General features: G+C 40.4%; 1 protein-coding gene across 2 annotated transcripts in view; it reads left to right on the forward strand.

Moving 5' to 3' along the window:
- The window catches only part of PRMT3 (protein arginine methyltransferase 3), a 128,083-nt gene extending 125,100 nt beyond the window's left edge, over nucleotides 1-2,983 (forward strand). For both annotated transcript variants that reach the window (XM_057299124.2, XM_063608135.1), the window contains one exon: nucleotides 36-2,983. In XM_057299124.2, coding sequence (XP_057155107.2) covers nucleotides 36-145 — 110 coding nt within the window. In that variant the 3' untranslated portion in view covers nucleotides 146-2,983. The remainder of the gene's footprint in view (nucleotides 1-35) is intronic.
- The last annotated feature ends 16,881 nt before the right edge of the window (nucleotides 2,984-19,864 follow it).

The following is a 19,864-nucleotide window of genomic DNA, read 5'->3' on the forward strand; positions in this document are numbered from 1 at the left end:
TTGAATTCTTAATAATTTTTGCCTTTGTTTTACAGGTGAAGCCTTGAAAGGAAAGGTCACAGTTCACAAGAATAAGAAAGATCCACGTTCTCTCACCGTGACCCTCACGTTGAATAATTCAACTCAAACTTATGGTCTCCAGTGAAACAGCCATAAAAGCACACTACCTTGTAGTTTTTAATGTGGGGGTAGAGTGGGTCAGCAGGAGGGAGCTGGTTTTATGTGAGCAGATGGATGGATGATGGACCCTTTCCTAATGAGCCTCCTCAATAAGAGAGAAGTTCTTATTGTGGGAATCTGACATAGTTCAGCTGAGGAAGAGAATCAGCTGATCCTCATGGTCTGCCACGTAATCATTTTCTTAGACGTTTGCTCCACCAGATTTAACCAAATGTAACTCCCACATTGAGTTTAGCTATATTGAAAATCATTTACATTGGCCTATGTTTGGAAGAGAGTTAGTCTTTTGTTTTTAATAAGTTTCTTACTATAAATTTTAAACAAATTGGTTAGTTATTTGGATATTTTATTAAACTAGTAACACAGGTACTACACATTTTATTATGGACTCCTCTGAGGAGGAGTTTTTAATTGTATTTGCTAGAAAATCAGGATGTAATAAAGATTAGTATAAAAAAACTAAAATATGGAAAAGAGCTTCAGCCTTCATATACAAATCATATATGCAGACAGCCTAGTTGATTGTCTGTCTAGCATACTTAGCGTTCTCATTTTGTAGTTTCTTCCCTCTTTGTGACTATTCCTTAGCCTTATAGATTTCTAGTACTGCCCAGGAAATCTAATTTCAATACATTTATCCTAGGTTTCATGAAAGTTTTTAAAGATTGGGATAAATATGTACTTATTTACTAACGTATTATCTTTTTCAAACCAGATTTATGTGCAAAGATTAAACATGTAACTGTTACTAAGCAGTCTATAAAGTTGTCATTTACAATTACTGATTCAATTTGAAATGTAGAATGAAAAAATGTTAATAAAATGTATCAACTTATAAAATATTATTTTAAAAATATTTATATTATAAAAGTTTTCAATAAAATATATCAAACAACATTATAAAATATTTCAACAGGGTATGGTAGCTCATACCTATAATCCCAGCATTTGGGAGGCCAAGGCAGGAAGATCACTTAAGCCCAGCGGTTTGAGAGCAGCCTAGGCAACCCAGGTCTGTACAAAAAATTCTTTTAAAAAAATTAGCCAGGCATAGTGGTGCATGCCTGTAGTCCTAACTACTTGGGAAGCTGTGGTGAGCAGATTGCTTGAGTCCAGGAGTTGGAAACTACAGTAAGTCAAGATCGTGCTACTGCACTCCAGCCTGGGTAACAGAGAAAGACTCTGTCTCTAGAAAAGTTAATTAATTAAAAGTAAAAAATAGGGCCAGGCATGGTGGTTCATGCTTACAATCACAACACTTTGGGAGGCCAAGGCAGGAGGATTGTTTAAGGTCAGGAGTTCAAGGCCAGCCTGGGCAACATAAGGAGACTCCATCTTTACAAAAAATTAGCCAGGTGTGGCACACACCTGTAGTCCCAGCTACTCTGGAGGCTGAGGCAGGAGGATCCCTTGAGTCCAGGAGGTCAAGGCCACAATGATCACACCACTGCATTCCAGCCTGGGTGGCAGGGTTAGGCCCCATCATTCATTTATTCACTCATAAATAGATAAGTTTCAACATATTAAGGCCTTTTGTAAAATCAGAAGCATTTAAAACAAGTCTTAACAAAGGGATTATTTTTAAGAAAATAAGACTTTTAAGGAGAGGCATTCCACATGCCTCTTTTAAGTTCAGCAGTTGGTTCTTTGTCAAAACAAGACATACACGAGGCAGCTTAGCATAGTGTTGACAAGCATGGAGCATAGTATTGAGAAGCATCATAGCTATGGAGTCAGTGCCTAGGTTCAAATCCTAACTCCAGCTCTTACTTGCTGTATGATCTTAGTAGCTTTCCTTAACTTCTGTCTCCCTCCATGAATGTGCCAATTTATGAGTTAATAAAGAATTTAGATCAGTACCTGGCACATAGAAAACTATTAGGTGATAGAATCATCATTATCCATTCAAGGACTCCCAAAGAATATATGGCACCTGCATTAGATCAGTTTAAGAATTGTCACATTCATCAGATAGTAATTATTGCCCTAGTACATGAATGGGTGAGAAAATTATGATGGGCATTAATATTTAAAGTGGCAAAATCTGTTTCAACAAGAAATTGTCTTTGGTCTCAGAAAACTGGCCTAGCAATGAGGAGGAAAAACCTCTTCAAATGATGGTTTTAAGACCATAGTCTTTAGTCTTCCTTCACAAACATGATTTCGCTTTCATTGGGCTAAACCAGTCAGCTTGTTTTCACTATGGATTTGAATTCAGACCGTTACTAGAAATGTATGGTGCTGATAATACAGTTTAAACTACTTGGAATTTTGTCTTGAATGGCTTCCTACACAAATTTGAGGTTAGGGTGATAAATAAGGAGGCCAAAAAGAAGATTTAATGAATTTTTAAGGTAACCAAAAACTATCGGATTTTTTGTTTTCTCTCTTATTGTAAGTGAATACCAAATATTTCCTATTGTATAAACTTCTTAATTATTTCTCTTCAGAACTCTTGTTAGGTTTCCATCAGATTTTCACCTGGTGACACTTTATTCTCTTCAGGTTATTACTAGCCCAGCTGCAGTTAGTGGATCTTTGTTTGTTTCAATTAGCCTTCCAAGGCCAGGAAATTCTTATTTGTGTACCCAAGCATTTTATGAGAACATAAGTGTCCAAATGTTAGCTCTTCAATTAGAATTTCCACCTTCAAATTGCTGTAAAAAATAAGTACTTTGTAGCCTTTGACAATGATAAATACCCTATGCTTTTATGTTGTGACAGATGGGCATCTATAGATACCAGTTTACTCTGTTCCAGGGATTTTATTTCCATTAAGAAAATACATTTTTCCTCTACCTTCCTTTGTGATATTGTGTATTGTAATGTGTGGGGCTCATCTCAATATGATGGTCATCTATAGCGAAACAGTGTGCTCTGAAGATAGCACTTCAGAAGGAATGTTCCAAGGAAACAGACCTCTCAAGTGTGTACAGAATGGTCCAATAAGTAGCCATAATGGCTATAGAGCACACTCCATGATTAATCAGGCAGCTGTTTAACTTTGAAACAATCCCTGTTTGGGTTAGGGAGGAGTGAGAAGTCTGTTCCGACAGAGTTTTTTGTTGTTGTTTTTTAAATCACTTAATGTGGATTAATCAGTGTAGTCCACCTGTGTCCTTCAGCATTCTACCTCACTTTTTATGATGATGTAAAATATAATGTGTGATATTATGGACTTGAGATCAGTCCATAAGAGTCTTACCAGACATGCTCTCAAGCTTTCAACAGGAGAAATTAAAACAATATGATATGCCACTTTGCTTTTAATGACAGTGCCAAAAATCATAATTTAAGCTGCTGGGCTGTAACATGTACCCAAAATATCGAGGTATTCAGATTTTTCTGTGTAGCAGAATAACAAAATATGTCAGGTTTGCAACACTGTCATAGAGTTTCAGCCACACTTTAAATTATTTGCAAAAACAAATAGTTTTAAAACTTTATGCTATACTATTTATACTATTTCACTCCTTCGAGAGAAACTAACTTGTGGTGAAAGACCAGATAGGTGAGATACCCGAGGTCAAGCCCTGTCCACTGCAGGGTTAGCAAACTGCAGCCCCGGGGCCAAACCCACCTGCCCCCTGTTTTGGGAAATAAAATTTTATTGAACACAGCCACACTTAATTCATTTTTATACTATCTGTAGCTGCTTTTGTACTATCGTGGCAGAGTTGAGTAACTGTGACAGACTGTGTGGCCCACAAAGCTGAAAATACTTAACCAGCTGTCCCTTTACAGAGAAAGTTTTCCAACTCCTGGCCCTGTAAGGCTTGTAATGATAGCAAGGTACATATTTGCTCTTACAGCTGAGAGTGAGGTGATGATAATAGGGAAGTCAATTCTGAGTCAAACAAATTTAGGTAAGATTTATTATCTGAGGCCGGGCACAGTAGCTCACGCCTGTAGTCCCAGCAATTTGGGAGGCCGAGGCGGGTGGATCACCTGAGGTCAGTAGTTCGAGACCAGCCTGAACAACATGGTAAAACCCTGTCTCTACTAAAAATACAAAATGAGCTGGGTGTGGTGGCGCATGCCTGTAATCCCAGCTACTCAGGAGGCTGAGGCAGGAGAATGGCTTGAACCCGGGAGGTGGAGGTTGCAGTGAGCTGAGATCATGCCACTACACTCCAGCCTGGGCAACAAGAGCAAAACTGTCTAAAAAAATAAATAAAATAAATAATCTGTATAGAAAACCTACTCAGATGAAGTAATAAATTTGTTTTTAGTTGCAGCCAAGAAAGAACAGCTACCTTTTGGAGCAGAGATGACTAATACCATATATAAAGTATTTCTTCATATAACTCATTAATGGTCATGGCAGAGAAGATATAAATGCACAACAGAACACATAGATTTTAAGAACTATTTTTTTTTAAATGTGGAGCTAAGCAACTGGATATATTACTCCATCTATGAACACAGGATTGATTAAACCTAAATTGCTAAAAAAGATACAGCATTTACATACATGAAACTGATGTTGAGTTGTAACAATTAGTGCCTTGTATAAAGGGAATTAGTAAAACTGAAACCTTGTAGCTGATTATCAACTCCATTTTAAAAGTTTTAATTAGACCAGAAGAAATCTGCAAACAGAACTTTTGTTTGCTTGTGGTTTTGTTTTGAAATAGGATCTCACTCTGTCACCCAGGCTGGAGTACAGTGGCGCTATCTCGGCCCACTGCATCCTTGACCTCCCAGGGCTCAGTTGATCCTCCCACCTCAGCCTCCCTAATAGCTGGGACTACAGGCACATGCCACCAGACCTGGGTAATTTTTCTATTTTTTATAGAGATGGGGCTTCACCGCGTTGCCCAGGCTGGCCTCCAACTCCAAAGCTCAAGGGATCTGCCCACCTCAGCCTCCCAAAGTGCTGAGATTGCAGGTGTGAGCCACCGCTCCCAGCCTAAACAGAACATTTTAAAGCTAGAGATGGTTGACCCCTGCCCATGAGCTACAAAATAACCCAGCTAGTGAATGACTTCTGAGCCTTAAAGAAAGTAATTGCAGTGGTCTTCAAGATAGCTCTGGACCCAAAACTATCAACATTAGGAGAGACAGTTGGGGAACTCAGCAGTTTTCACAAGTCTTGGGATTCCTTAATGCCTTCCCTGCTTGGATGTCACCCAAGAACATGGCACTACTGTTGCAGTGATGCATGGGGCCATGGCAAGATATGTAAAGTGCCTGCACAGCTATCCACACATGCTTTGTTGGCTTGGAGGCTCGTCGGTCTTAAGTCTCTTCATGATTTTGAGTGTTTCGTTGTTATAAAGTTAGAGTAAACTTTTTCAAGAAGAATGATAGAAGAAACACTTCTAAAATATCTTAGTAATTCACGGACAGAAAACCAAACACTGCATGTTCTCACTCATAGGTGGGAATTGAACAATGAGAACACTTGGACACAGGGTGGGGAACACCACACACCAGGGCCTGTCATGGGGTGGGGGGTGGGGGGAGGGATAGCATTAGGAGATACACCTAATGTAAATTATGAGTTAATGGGTGCAGCACACCAACATGGCACATGTATACATATGTAACAAACCTACAGATTGTGCACACATACCCTAGAACTTAAAGTATAATAATAAAAAAAAAACTTAGTAATTCATTTGACCTTTCCAATAAAGTTTTCATCTATTGTCTCACCATCCTGGTTAATGTGGAGCGTTCACACTGTTAGTCCTACAGTGTAGCTAAATGCACACAAAAATGTTGCCACTTAGTTGTAATTAAAATGAAGATAATAGATAACAAAGGAGGCAATTAATTAAATTATAGCATATTCATTTTATGGAATATTATGCATTCAAGAAAAATCAGTATCACATGCTCAAGGCAGCATGGAAAAGCTCATGATAAAAAGATAAAGCAAGATAAGGTTACACTGATTAAAAGAAAAAGCCTACACATGCTAAAATGCTGAAAGAAAAAAGTGTCAGTGATTGGATTATAAGTGGCTTTTTCCTCTAAACTTTCTGTAATGTTGTATAACTTTTGTAAGTTTTTAAAACATATTCTTAAACAAAACTGAGTAGCTGAAATCATTTTGCAAAGTGTTGATATAAGAAATGAACCCACCAGGCCACCGCATCAGCTTAGATGGAATGTGGAAGCCCAAGAATTCTGCACTCTGGCAAAACACAACCCTCCATCTCTGCCGACAATCCCAGGTTGGAAAACATTGTTTGGAGACCATCAGGACTAATTTCATGATGCCCTTTATTCCTATTAATGCCAATCACTCCAAGAAGCCCAGGTCTCACAGTTCATTCGGCATCCTCCATTTCTAATATGCATGCAGTGCCAATATATCCCCATTTTCTAAATAAAATCCTGAGATCACTGCTTCCCCTGAAGCCTTCTAAAATGGGAGCTATCTTCTCACACACCACTCATCGCCCTAGACTTGGCTGTAAGGTGGGAGACTTCTTGTTTTTGGTTGCCAATCACAGACCATTCTCCTTACTTCTGCTTTTACATCTTTAATCACCTGTCATCAAGACTGTTAACACCAACCACCTAACCTTGTCAGCATCATCACACCACCCCCAGGTCACTCACCTCATTCCTGTTTTCTTTCCATTGTTTTGCCTTTAATTTATATACAATAAATTGCACACATTTTAATTGCATACTATGATGAGTTTTGGCAAATGTATACGCCCTTGCAACCGTCACGTCTCTCACCTCCTTAAAAATGTTAGCCCCTAACTCACTGCCCACACTGCTCCTGCCTAATCAGAGTCAGTATCATTATCACATGGATGATCCTTTATTCCCTGACCTTTTGGTTCATTGGCCTCCTCCAGTGATCTTGCCTCCACCTGACCTCAGCTACTCACCCCTATGGTCATCCTCTAGAATTGGCCATAACCCAGAACTCCAACGCCAGCTGGATTTTAATTTTAAGTATCATTCTCACTACCTATTTTTTCAGCTCGCTCTCTTTAGTATCACAAAGCTTCGGGTACTGAGGCCGAGGCCAGCCACTGTCCCTGTGCCTCACACCCCACTCCCTTAATTACTCAGATGTTTTGTCAGCATTTCTCCCCTTTCCCCTGCATCATCACCGTTTCCCTCCACTGCTCCCCAATTAGCATACAAATAGGCTATAGTTTCTCCTATCTTGACTCCACTTCTTTCCTGCTACTGCCACATTTCTAGTTTTCCCTTTACACTGAAAACCCTCAAAAAGAGTTGTCTGTGTTTACTGTTTTCTATATTTCCATTGTTTCACCTATGATTTATATACAATAAGTTGCACACATTTTAATTGCATGAGTTTTGACAAATGTATACACCCTTGCAACCATCACCTCTGTTAATATTTAGAACACTTCCTTCACACCAAAAAGTTTCCTTATTCAGCCTTGCTGCCAACATTTGTCCTCCCGTTCCTCCCCAGGCAAACACTAATCTGATTTCTATCGATGATAAATATGTTTTGCCTGTCTTAGAACTGCATCTAAATGGCGTCTTGGTCCATTTGTGCAGCTATAACAATACCACAGACTGAGTAATTTATAAAGAAGAGAAATTCATCTTTCTTACAGTTTTGGAGTCTAGGAAGTCTGAGATCAAGGCACCAGCAGGTTTGGTTGTCTGGTGAGGGCTGCTCTCTGCTTCCATGATGGCACCTTGTTGTTGCATCCTCCCGAGGGGAGGAACACTGTGTCCTCACACAGCAGAAGGGCAGCTGGGCACAGTGGCTCACTCCTATAATCCCAGAACTTTGGGGAGGCGGAGGCAGGAGGATCGCTTGAGCCCAGGAGTTCAAGACCAGCCCGGGCAACAAAGTGAGACCCCCGCTCTCTACAAAAAGAAAAAACAATTAGCCAGGCATGGTGGCACACACCTGTGGTCCCAGCTACATGGGAAGCTGAGGCAGGAGGATGTGTTGAGCACAGTAGGTCAAGATTACATTGAGCCATGTTTGTGCCACAGCACTCCAGCCTGGGTGACAGAGTGGGACCCTATCTCAAAAGACAAAAAAGAAGGCAGAAGGGCAAGAGGGCTACGAGGTGTCTGAAGCCCCTTTTATAAGGGCCTTAATCCAATTCAAGAGGGAGCAGCCTTCGTTGCCTAATCACTTCTTAAAGGCCCCACCTCTTATTACCATCTCATAGGCCATTAAGTTTCAACACCTGAGTTTTTGAGAGGTCCCATACAAACCACAGCAAATCGAATCATGCAGTGTATACTCTTGTTTCCAGCTTCATTCAGCATGTTTTTTGAGATTCACCATGTTATGTTTCAGTAGCCCATTCCCTTCTGTTACTCAATATTATTCTGTTATAAAAGGGATACCACCGATTTGTTTATCCATTCACCTGCTGGTGAACATGAGGGCTGTTTCCAGGTTTTGGCTGTTATGAATTAAGCTGCTATGAGCATTTGTGTACAAATCTTTCTTGAGCCCAACCTCACCAGGCCTTTACCTCCACCACCCCATTCAAACTACTCTTATCAAAGCTCACCAGTGAACTATGTTAATTCCAGTGACCAATTCTCAACCCTAATTTTACTTGACTTACCAGCAGTATTTGATTCACTTCCTTCTTGAAACACTTTGCTTGCTGTTATGGATTGAATGTTTATATTCTTCCAAAATTCACTCAGGCATACCTCAGAGATACTGCAGGTTCAGTTCCAAACCACCACAGTAAAGCAAGTCACACACATTTTTTAGTTTCCCAGCGCATGTAAAAGTTATGTTCACACTATACCATTAAGTGTATGATAATTTGCATTATGTCTAAAAAAAGTACAGACCTTAACTTAAAATTACTTTATTGCTAAAAAATGCTGACATAGAGATACGAAGTAAGCACATGCTGTTGGGAAAACGGCACCAATAGACTTGCTCGATGCAGAGTTGCCACGAGCTCTCAATTCATGTGTGTGTGTGTGTATATATATATATATATATATATATATATATGCAGTATCTTTGGAGTGCAATAAAGTGAAGGACAACACAACGAGGTATGCCTGTATGTTGAAATCCTCACCCTCAATGTGATGGTATTAGGAGGGGGACGGCCTTTGAGAAGCAATTAGGCCCGAAAGGTTGCACCCTCATGAATGAGATTAGTGTCCTTAAAGAGCTCTCTTGCCCTCTTGCTGCCAAGTGAAGATACAATGAGAAGTCAGTGGTCTACAACCTGAAAGAGGGCCCTAACCAGAACCCAACCATGCTGGCATCCTGATCTTGTACTTTCAGCCTCTAGATGGTGAGAAATAAATTTCTGTTGCTTATAAGCCACCCAGTGTACTTTGTTGCAACAGCCTGAACTAAGACACTTGACTTCCCCTGCTCTCCTCCCTCCTCCTTGGCCACTCTTCAGTTTCCCTTGTTCTTCCTCATCTCCTCACCTTTAACATGTTGGCACCTTAGTCCTGGGATCTCTTTCCTGTCCCTCCCTTGGGGATTTCATCCAGTCTTGTGGCTTTAAATACCTAGATACTGATGACTTCTAGAGGTATTTGTCTACCCATCTATCTTCCAGGGCAGTCTCCTATGTATAACTGTGTACATGGCATCTCTCCTCGGATGTCTAAAGGGCATCTCAAACTTTGCATAGTCAAAGCCAAATTTCCAATCTTCCCCCAAACCCTGTCCCTGCTGCCTTCCTCCATATCACTGAATGGACTCCATCTTTCAGTACCTCAGGCCAGAAATCGTAAAGTCATCCTTGACTTCTTTCTCTCACACCATATCCAAACTGGTTAACAAGTCTAGGATCTACCTTCAAAATTCATCCAGAACCAGAGTATTTCCCACTACCTACACTAGTGCCACCCTGGTCCAAACCATCATTGTCTTCCACCTAGATCATTGATTCTCAAAATCATGCACAGACTCTGTGCACAAAATAATACACAGACTCTGGCAGTTCCCAAAAACCCTTGCTGGCAGTCAGGAAAGAAAAACTATTTTTGGCGTAGTACTAGCACATTGTTTGCCTTTTTCACTGTATCAACATTGGCACTGATGGTGCAACAGCAATGGTAGGTAAACTTGCTGGCCCCTTAGCACAGATCAAGGCACCAAACTATACTAATAGTCATTGCATTCTTTTGTTTGTTTGTTTGTTTGTTTGAGACAGAGTTCTGCTCTTGTTGCCCAGGCTGGAATGCAATGGTGCGATCTCACCTCACCGTAACCTCCGCCTCCCAGATTCAAGTGATTCTCTTGCCTCAGCCTCCTGAGCAGCTGGGATTACAGGCATGCGCCACCACATCTGGCTACATTGCATTCTTTATTACCACATACTCTCTAAAATATCCTTGATAAGCTGGACACAATGGCACATGCCTGTAGTCCCAGTTACTTAGGAGACAGACTGGAAGGATCTCTTGAGCCCAGGAATTTAAATCCAGCCTGGACAACAGAGCAAGATCTTGTCTCAAAAAAATAAAAGAAAGAAAAGAAAAGAAAAGAAAAATTATTGGCTGGGTGCGGTGGCTCACGCCTGTAATCCCAGAACTTCAGGAGGCCGAGGCGGGTGGATCATCTGAGGTCAGGAGTTTGAGACCAGCCCGGCCAACATGGTGAAACCCCATCTCTATTAAAAATACAAAAATTAGCCAGGCATGGTGGCTCACACCTGTAGTCCCAGATACTCAGGAGGCTGAGGCACAAGAATCACTTGAACCCAGGAGGCAGAGGTTGCAGTGAGCCAAGATCGTGCCACTGCACTCCAGCCTGGGTGACAGAGCGACACTCTGTCTCAAAAAAAAAAAAAGAAAAAAGAAAAGAAAAGAAAAGAAAAATTATTGAATTATTGATGAAGCTGTAAAACAAAACAAAACACTAATTTTATTAAATTCTGAACCTTGAATATATGTCTTTTCGAAATTCTGTGTGACATTAATAAAGCACTTCTGTTGCATCCTGAAATACAATGTGTGCCTTGAAGAAAAGCACTTATGCAATTGAACTGTGAGCTACACTAGACACATTTTTTTATGGAACGTCATTTTTACTTGAAAGAATTACTGACAGACAAACCATGGCGGACATTTTTCTGCAAAAGATAAAAGTGAGCTTATCACTTCAAGTAAGACAACTGGTAGTATTTGTTATTAATGATAAAATTCAAGCTTTCATGCTAAAATGTGAATTTTAAACAATATGTAATTTTCTACTGTGAGTTTGGGGCTTCCAAATTTTTAGATTTTGAGATTAGTTGTAATAATAAGAAATATGATTTTTTAAAATATTGCAGAACAAAATGTGTCCACATTTGGAAGATCTGCATAACCCAGTGATCTAATATTTCCCCCCAAATGGATGATCTTACAAATATCCATTCAATGGTCAAGATAAACCACTGGATTTGAATGTAACAATACAAAAATTTACTGATGTGATTTCAGATTCCACATTGCACCTGACGTTTAAGAAACTACTTGTCAAGTTCTGGTTTAGTATCGAAGAGGACTATTGGTGTGACGCCATATTTTCTTCATAAACTTCAACTAAAACAGCTTACTGTTCACAGACTGAAGGCAGAAGCAGCTGTAAGAAACCAGCTGGGTTCTACTAAACAAGACAATAGAGATTTGTAAAAATGTTAAACACCGCCATTCTTTTCATTAAATATTTTTTTAAAAATAGGCTAGGTGTGGTGTTTCACACCTGTAATCTCAATACTTTGGGAGACCAAGGTGGGAGGATCACTTGAGCCCAGGAGTTAAAGACCACCCTGGGCAACATAGTGAGACCCCATCCCTACAAAAAAAATTTATTTAATTAGCTGGATGTGGTGGCACACCTGTGTTCCCAGCTACTGGGGAGGGAGGATGCGGTGGGAGGATCACTTGAGCCCAGGAGGTGGAGGCTGCAGTGAGCTGTGATTGTGCACTCCAGTCTGGGTGACAGAGCAAGACACTGTCTTAAAATATATATATAGTTATTTCCATTAAAAACATATTATTTCTGTCAACATATATGGTTTATTATTTTTAATAAATTAATAAATACAAAATTTTCTCAGCTTTAATTTCTAATTATGGTAAATATTAATAGACATAACCCACAAAGAAAAGCTCTTTGGGATGGTTAATTTTTTTTTTTTTTTTTTGAGACAGAGTCTCGCTGTGTCGCCAGGCTAGAGTGCAGTGGCCCCATCTCAGCTCACTGCAACCTCTGCCTTCTGGGTTCAAGCAATTCTCCTGCCTCCGCCTCCTGAGTAGTTGGGACTACAGGCACCCACCACCATGCCTGGCTAATTTTTTTTTTTGTAGTTTTAGTAGAGATGGGTTTCACCATGTTGCCCAGGCTGCTCTCGAACTCCTGAGTTCAGGCAATCTGCCTGCCTCGGCCTCCCAAAGTGCTGGGATTACAGGTGTGAGCCACCGCGCCCGGCCGGGATATTCAATTTTTAAGAAAGTAAAGAGGTCATGAAATAAAAAAAAGTTTGAGAATCACTAACCTAGATTATTACAAGACCCTCCTAATTGGTCTTTCTACTTCTGACTTACCCCACCGTAGCCTCAATCAGACAAAGTAATTCTCTCAAAATATAAATCAGGTTGTTATTCCTTTACTCAAACACTCCCAGAAGCTTCTCATCTCACTCAGAATAAAAACTCAAGTCCTGACATTTGCCTACAAAAACCTTGCACCTCACGTTCCATTACATACATCTCTGAAACGTGTCCGGGGACCACTTCTTTCACTGACTCAGCTCCAGCCACACTGACCTTCCTCTCCTTCCACTCTGCTCACAAGCTGTTCCTTCTGCCTGACAACCTCTTCCTCCAGAGAGCCACATAATTCACTCTTTGCCTTTTTCAGATCTGCCTTCAAAAATCACTTTCTCAACGAGGTTTCTCCAACCTGCCAATTAAAAGTTGCAAAACTCACACTCAACATTTCCAAACCCCATTCCTCTTTTATTTTTCTCACAGCATATATTGCCATCTAATATACTCTATATTTTACCAATTTCATATTTTTTATTTTATTATAAGCTCCAGAAGGACAGGGATTTTCATCTGTTTTATTAACTACTGTATAGTGCACTGGGACAAAATAGGAGCTCAATAAATACATGTTGGATAAATGAATGAATACAGCATCTATTGGCCAGTAATCTAGACTGGTACCTTACATAATTAACCAATGATACTCTGGCAGTTATCTTCTTTATTTGTTTTATTGTCTATAAATTACTTTGGCCTTTCTGAATTAGGAAACCTTTTGTATATCATTAGTATATATTTAAATATTTCTTTTTTCTCAACCACTGTGATGTATTAAAATTTCAAAGCCTTAGACAACAGGATGGTCTGAGCCCACAGAAAAACTCTAGGTTTGCATATGAATGGATCATTTAGTTAATATGTACACATTTAAATAGTTTTGAACTGACTTGCATGTTGATCCTTTTTGAAACGTAGATAATCTGGTAATATTAGAATTTTCAAAGGCTAACCCTGTTGAATTGGTAAGTGTGTGAAAACTGCTTGTATAGATACAGTTAAAGCTTCCCGTAAAAGGTCAATATAAATTCTAACACACTTTAATATTGTTTACTTATGAATTAGTAGGTAAGGAAACGAGGACAAAATTATGAATGGCACCAAATATCTCTTCAACACATAGCCACATAAACTACGAATATTAATAATTAGGATATTTTAATGAGGAATCTTGATCAGATAACTTTTTAAAGCCTTATCGAGTTATATAAAAATAATGACAGTGGGCAGGTACGGGGGCTCATGCCTGTAATCCGAGTCCTTTGGGGGGGCCAAGGCTGGTGGATCACCTGAGGTCAGGAGTTCGAGATCAGCCTGGCCAACATGGTGAAACCCCGTCTCTACTAAAAATACAAAGATTAGCTGGGTGTGGTGGTGTGCACCTGTAATCCCACTTACTCAGGAGGCTGAGACAGGAGAATCGCTTGAACCCAGGAGATGGAGATTGCAGTGAGCTGAGATGGGGCCACTGCACTCCAGCCTGGGCAACAGAGTGAGACTGTCTCAAAAAAATAAAAATGAAAATAGATAAAAATAATGACAGTAAGGATTCTTGTTAAGTTTTTTTCTCTCTATCTCAAAGGTTTCTGAAGGAACAAAATCTTTCGTGTGGTGAGTGTCTCCAGGATGTTTTCTGAAAGTAAACAGCACATTTTTCCCCTCTTTGGAACTGAAGCTAAGGCCACATTAACATGAATGGAGCTCCAGGTCTTTGTTTCATTAGTGTGGGTGTCTCCAATGAGCCTCCTACTGGGAACCCTAATAGGATTTCCCTGCTTACACCTTTGTTTGCCCTGGCTCCTCATGCCGCTCTGTGATGTTTGGTTTAATGAGACAACTCCTGTGATCCAGAAAGAAAAATAAAAGGAGGATCCTGTCTTTTCCTTAAACAGACAAAGGTGTAGCTGAGGGAATTCAAGATTCTACTGTTTCCTGGCACTTTATGTTATCAACATGTGACGGCAATCCTGAACACACTGAGCCATCCCAGTAACCATTTAATCTCAAAAAGTCAGCCACGGACCGGCAGATTGCATCTCACAGAAGTCCATTTAGCCTTAATAACGTGGAAAGACAGAAGACTTGAGTTGGAGGGGCAAGGAGTGGGTGAGGAAGGCAGAACAGAGAGTAGGAGCTCTAAAATGTTTCTTCTGAAGTGAGAACTTGAAATGTAACCTAGTATGGGTGCAATCAAAGTACACACATAAAATAGGTAAAGTAACTATGGAAATAAGAACAGTAATAGATACAGTGACAGTAACAAAGTAGTAATAGGAAGGTTAGGGTAGCCTAAATAAACTGAATCCTCTCTATCATAGAGAAAGGTCATCATAGATAATGTCTAAAGTGGATACATAAAAACATGGAGACATAAACGTAATATTTAGGGATGTAACAGTAACCACAAGAGCAATTTAAAACAGAAACTGTTGTAGCAAGTGAAAAGAGGTTGGTTCTGGGTAGGAAGACTGGGTTCAAACCGGATTGAGGCAAGGAAATCTTTTTATGATGATGATGGTCTCTTGTCTTCTTTGATTGTAAAACAAAGTATACATATATTGCCTAGATAATAAAAATAAAATATTTTAAATGGAACCAAAACTAATTTGGTGGTCTGACCTGTTTGTTAGTGGAGTTGGGGCTGGATAGAGAGGTGAAATCCACTCTGGCATGTCAGACTCAACAGTTTGATACAAAGTATCAGCTTTTGCTGTTGGCCTTATTCAGGCATGAAAGGGGAACAAGAGGATTTCCAGGGGCTTACAGTGGTCCTGGTGTCTTGGCCTTGCCGTGAAGATTTGGGTACAAGACAGGTGAGAGCTCAGGATAGTAAAGAGCATTCCAAAGGGAGTTTTCATAATTGAGTTTTATTTATTTATTTATTTTTGAGACAGAGTCTCGCTCTGTCACCCAGGCTGGAGTGCAGTGATGCAATCTCGCCTCACTGCAACCTCCGCCTCCCAGGTTCAAGCAATTCTCCTGGCTCAGTCTCCCAAGTAGCTGGGACTACAGGCACATGCCACCATGCCCGGCTAATTTTTTGTATTTTTAGTAGAGACGGGGTTTCACTGTGTTAGCCAGGATGGTCTCGATTTCCTGACCTCGTGATCCGCCACTCTCGGCTTCCCAAAGTGCTGGGATCACAGGCGTGAGCCACCATGCCCGGTCCTGAGTTATTTTCATATCCTGTAGATGGCCTAGAGAAATGGTCCTATCCTTCTCGAGTTACCTTAGACAATTAAAGACACAAAGTAGCTCTGGGTCACAGAGGGACCCTTCTGTGCCTTGGCCCTGTAACAAACCAGTCATGCTTCAGAGAGAGAAAACTTGACTTTGTCCTTGCTGCTTCTGGGGTTGGAGGAGAAATGTAACTCTTCGTTGGTTAGTCCGGAAATCTCTTTTCTACTGGTGGCTTTCACCACTTGTTCCCAAGTGTAGGTCTGTGGTCCATCTGCAATAAGTCCCATGGAGCTTTATTTAAAGGACGTATCTCTGGGCACCATCCATGGGGATCCTAATGCTGTAGGTCTTCAGTGGCATTGAGGAATCCACAGTGATTCTGATGTGCCCCAGGTGTGGGAGCCACTGTTCGAATCCAGTCTAGCTTATGTAGTCCTTACAACCGTCTTCAGAAATAGAAGACCAAAGTTCAAAAATGAATCGCTTTCCCCAAATCACACTTAAAGTCCATATTTTAAGCATATGTGCCTGCAGGGGTAAATGTCTAACATCCAGTTCTCTAAAAACAGACCTCCCTTCCCTCAAATGGGCCCCGATTTGGAGCCTTTGCCAAATTTTGTGGTGTAAATACTTTTATGTTGGATGATTTCAGGCTGCCAACAGGACATTACTGTATGTGGAATTGTCAAGAGATGCTCGAGGACACACAAATATTTCCACCGTATAGATACACTAGACATAAATAACCTTAAGAGCATAGATTATATTAAACTGTGGTGAAATAATTAAGAAATAATACATATTGCATATTCATTGCATATTGCATATTCATTGCCTTTGTAATATTATGTATTTAACTAAGATTATATAATAAAAACTTTAATAATGCCTGAATTTGACAACCAGCTCTCAGACTTTCAGAAAACTTGATAATTGGCCCTCAGGAGCTGATGCAAGGCAGCTCCAGCAGGGCCTGTGTGTCTGACTCCAAAGCCCTCGATACCAGTGTTTAATAACATGTGGTCTGTGGAATACTGGTTCTTTAAAATCTTTCCTGAAACAAGATTTTAAAGAGTTAAATATGTTTGGGAAATGATGCATCGTTAATTTGCTTCCTTAAAATCTACCATTTAGATGGACATACCATAGGCCTTAAGAAGTGCTGAGGTAATGAGACCTGTTAATTTCAACCCAGTGTTGCCTTTTTCATGCAATAGCATTCAGCATCCTTCAGGATCATGTGTTTGTGGTTTTGTTTGTTTGTTTATATTTCTTTTTTCTTTTTCTTTTTTTTTTTTTTTGAGACAGGGCCTGGTTCTCTCCTCTAGGCTGGAGTGCAGTAGCATGATCTCAGCTCACTCAACCCCTGCTACCTGGGCTCAAGCGATCCACCTGCCTCAGCCTCTGGAGTAGCTGGGACTACAGGCATGTACCGTCATGCCCCTCTAATATTTTCATTTTTTGTAGAGGTGGGCTCTTGCTATGTTGCCCAGGTTGATCTCAAACTCCTGGGCTCAAGTGATCCTCCTGCTATGGCCTCCCAAAGTGCTGGGATTATAGGCATGAGCCACTGCACTCAGCCATCAGTGTGTTTTAGAATGCACTTTGGGAAATGTGGTGCATTTGGGGAAGTCCTAGTAAAGTAGTTAAAGCACTGACTCTGGAGCCAGACCACCTGTGTCGAAATCCCGACTCCATCATTTACTAGTTGTGGGTCCTTGGGCAAATATACTCTTCCTGTCTCAGTTTCCTTTGAGCTATAAAACAGGAATAATAATAATAATACCTATTTCATATGGTTGCTGCAAGGATTAAATGAGTTTATATATGTGTAAAGTACTTAACGCAATCCCAGGCACCTAAACAATGTTATATGAGTACAAGCTATTATTGTTGTTATTATTCTTACACTATTCAGCTTGCAGCCCAATCATTCCAGTCTCCCAGACTCTCAGATTTCCTATCAAGCTATACCAAAGAAGGCAACATGATGGCAAGGATGGGGCTGTTGACATTCCTTCCTGAGTTCAAAGCATTTATAGCCACACTAGAAAGATTTGGAGTTTGCCATTTTCTTTCCAGAACTTGCCAACTGGGACTGTGATTTTAGATGTGCATACATTTAAATAAAGACTTCTTTAAATAGAAACCATTTAGACGTCCCATGGCATTGGTTATAGAGAAATTTTCCCTTGGCATCAAGAAAATAACAGGCCTTTTCCTTCTGAGTCAGCATCATTGGGAGTAGGAATTGTCACCCTTCACGGAAGACTGGCCCAGGTTCTGACCTTCCCTAGTTGTCTCATGTCCATGGCTTTTTCCCAGTCAGATGAAGGGCATGAGCCCCTCCAATGCCTTGTCTTCTTGCCAACTTAGCTAATTGCATTCTGCCTTAGGAAAGGGGATGAGAGTGACACCTCAGAACAGAATTCCACAAGACTTGGGTTAAGAGAAGCTAGCAGTGACCTCATCCTAGTTTTGTGAAAATATGATTTTATTTGAAAAAAAGTGATTTAGGTAAAAGGCTTAAAGAAGTCATTTACAAAAAGAAATATAAAAGGCCAAGAAAGATACAAATATTTCTAACCTCACTTATAATCAATAAAATGTAATAAGAATCTAAATATGTTTCTTGTATTAGGATGGGCAGCCAGGCATGGTGGCTCACGCCTGTAATTTCAGCACTTTGGGAGGCTGAGGTGGGCGAATCACATGAGGTCAGGAGTTCGAGACCAGCCTGGCCAACATGGTGAATCCCCATTTTAGTACAAATTTTGTACTAAAAATACAAAAATTAGCTTGGAGTGGTGGCAGGCACCGGCAGTCCCAGCTACTCGAGAGGCTGAGGCAGGAGAATTGCTTGAACCTGGGAGGCGGAGGTTACAGTGAGTCAAGATCGCACCATAGCACTCCAGCCTGGGTGACAAGAGTGAAACTCCATCTTAAAAAGAAAAGAAAGAAAGAAAGAAAAGAAAGGAAAAAAAAGGATGGGCAAGGGGATTTTTGCTGATTTTTTTTGTTTTGTTTTTTTGACTGACAAAACCTGTAGTGGAGAAAGTGTGATGAAACTGGGACCCTCTTGCATTATTACTAGGACTACACAATCTTTTTGGAACATTCTTAGATAATATGCAGTATTTGAAATGCATATGCCCTTTAATACAGCAATTTGACTTAAAGATAATTGGACACGTAAACAAAAATGTAAGTTCAAAGAAGTTTAAAACTGTCTACGTGGTAGGTTGAATTGTTCTCAATTCTCTCTCTTCTTTATTTTATTTATTTATTTATTTTTATTTTTATTTTTGAGATGGAGTCTTGCTCTGTCGCCCGGGCTGGAGTGCAGTGGCAGGATCTCAGATCACTGCAATCTCTGCCTCCCCATGGCTGCAGTGAGCCATGATTGCACCACTGTACTCCAGCCTGGGCGACAAAGTGAGACTCTGTCTAAAAAAAAAAAAAAAAAAAGAAATGTGTTGAAAAGTAGGAAAACACCCTATGAAGGATTTATTCATATATCTATTCATTCCCAAGTATTTATTGAGTGCTTACTATGTGCCTTGCACTGTGCTATATTCAAGCAGATTACAGTGTGGCGGTAGTGGGGTTCAAGGGATCTCCTGCCTCAGCCTCCTGAGTAGCTAAGACAACAGGCGCACACCACCACGCTTGGGTAATTTTTTTGTATTTTAAATAGAGACGGGGTTTCACTATGTTGGCCAGGCTGGTCTCGAATTCCTGACCTCAAGTGATCCGCCCACCTTGGCCTCCTAAAGTGCTGGGATTACAGGCATGAGCCACCAGGCCTGGCATTGGTCTCAATTGTTCACCCCAACCTGCAGTTATAAGTCCTCATCATAAGCAAGGTCTATTTCCCCAACCCTTGACTGGACTTGGCCATATGATGTGCTTTGGCTAACAATCTATGGGAAGAAGTGACATTAAGCCCAGACCTTAAGAGACCTCAAGTATTTCTGCTTTTCCTCTTGTGTTCCTA

Source organism: Pan paniscus, chromosome 9 (assembly GCF_029289425.2).
Source record: "Pan paniscus chromosome 9, NHGRI_mPanPan1-v2.0_pri, whole genome shotgun sequence".
NCBI classification, from domain to species: Eukaryota; Metazoa; Chordata; class Mammalia; order Primates; family Hominidae; genus Pan; species Pan paniscus.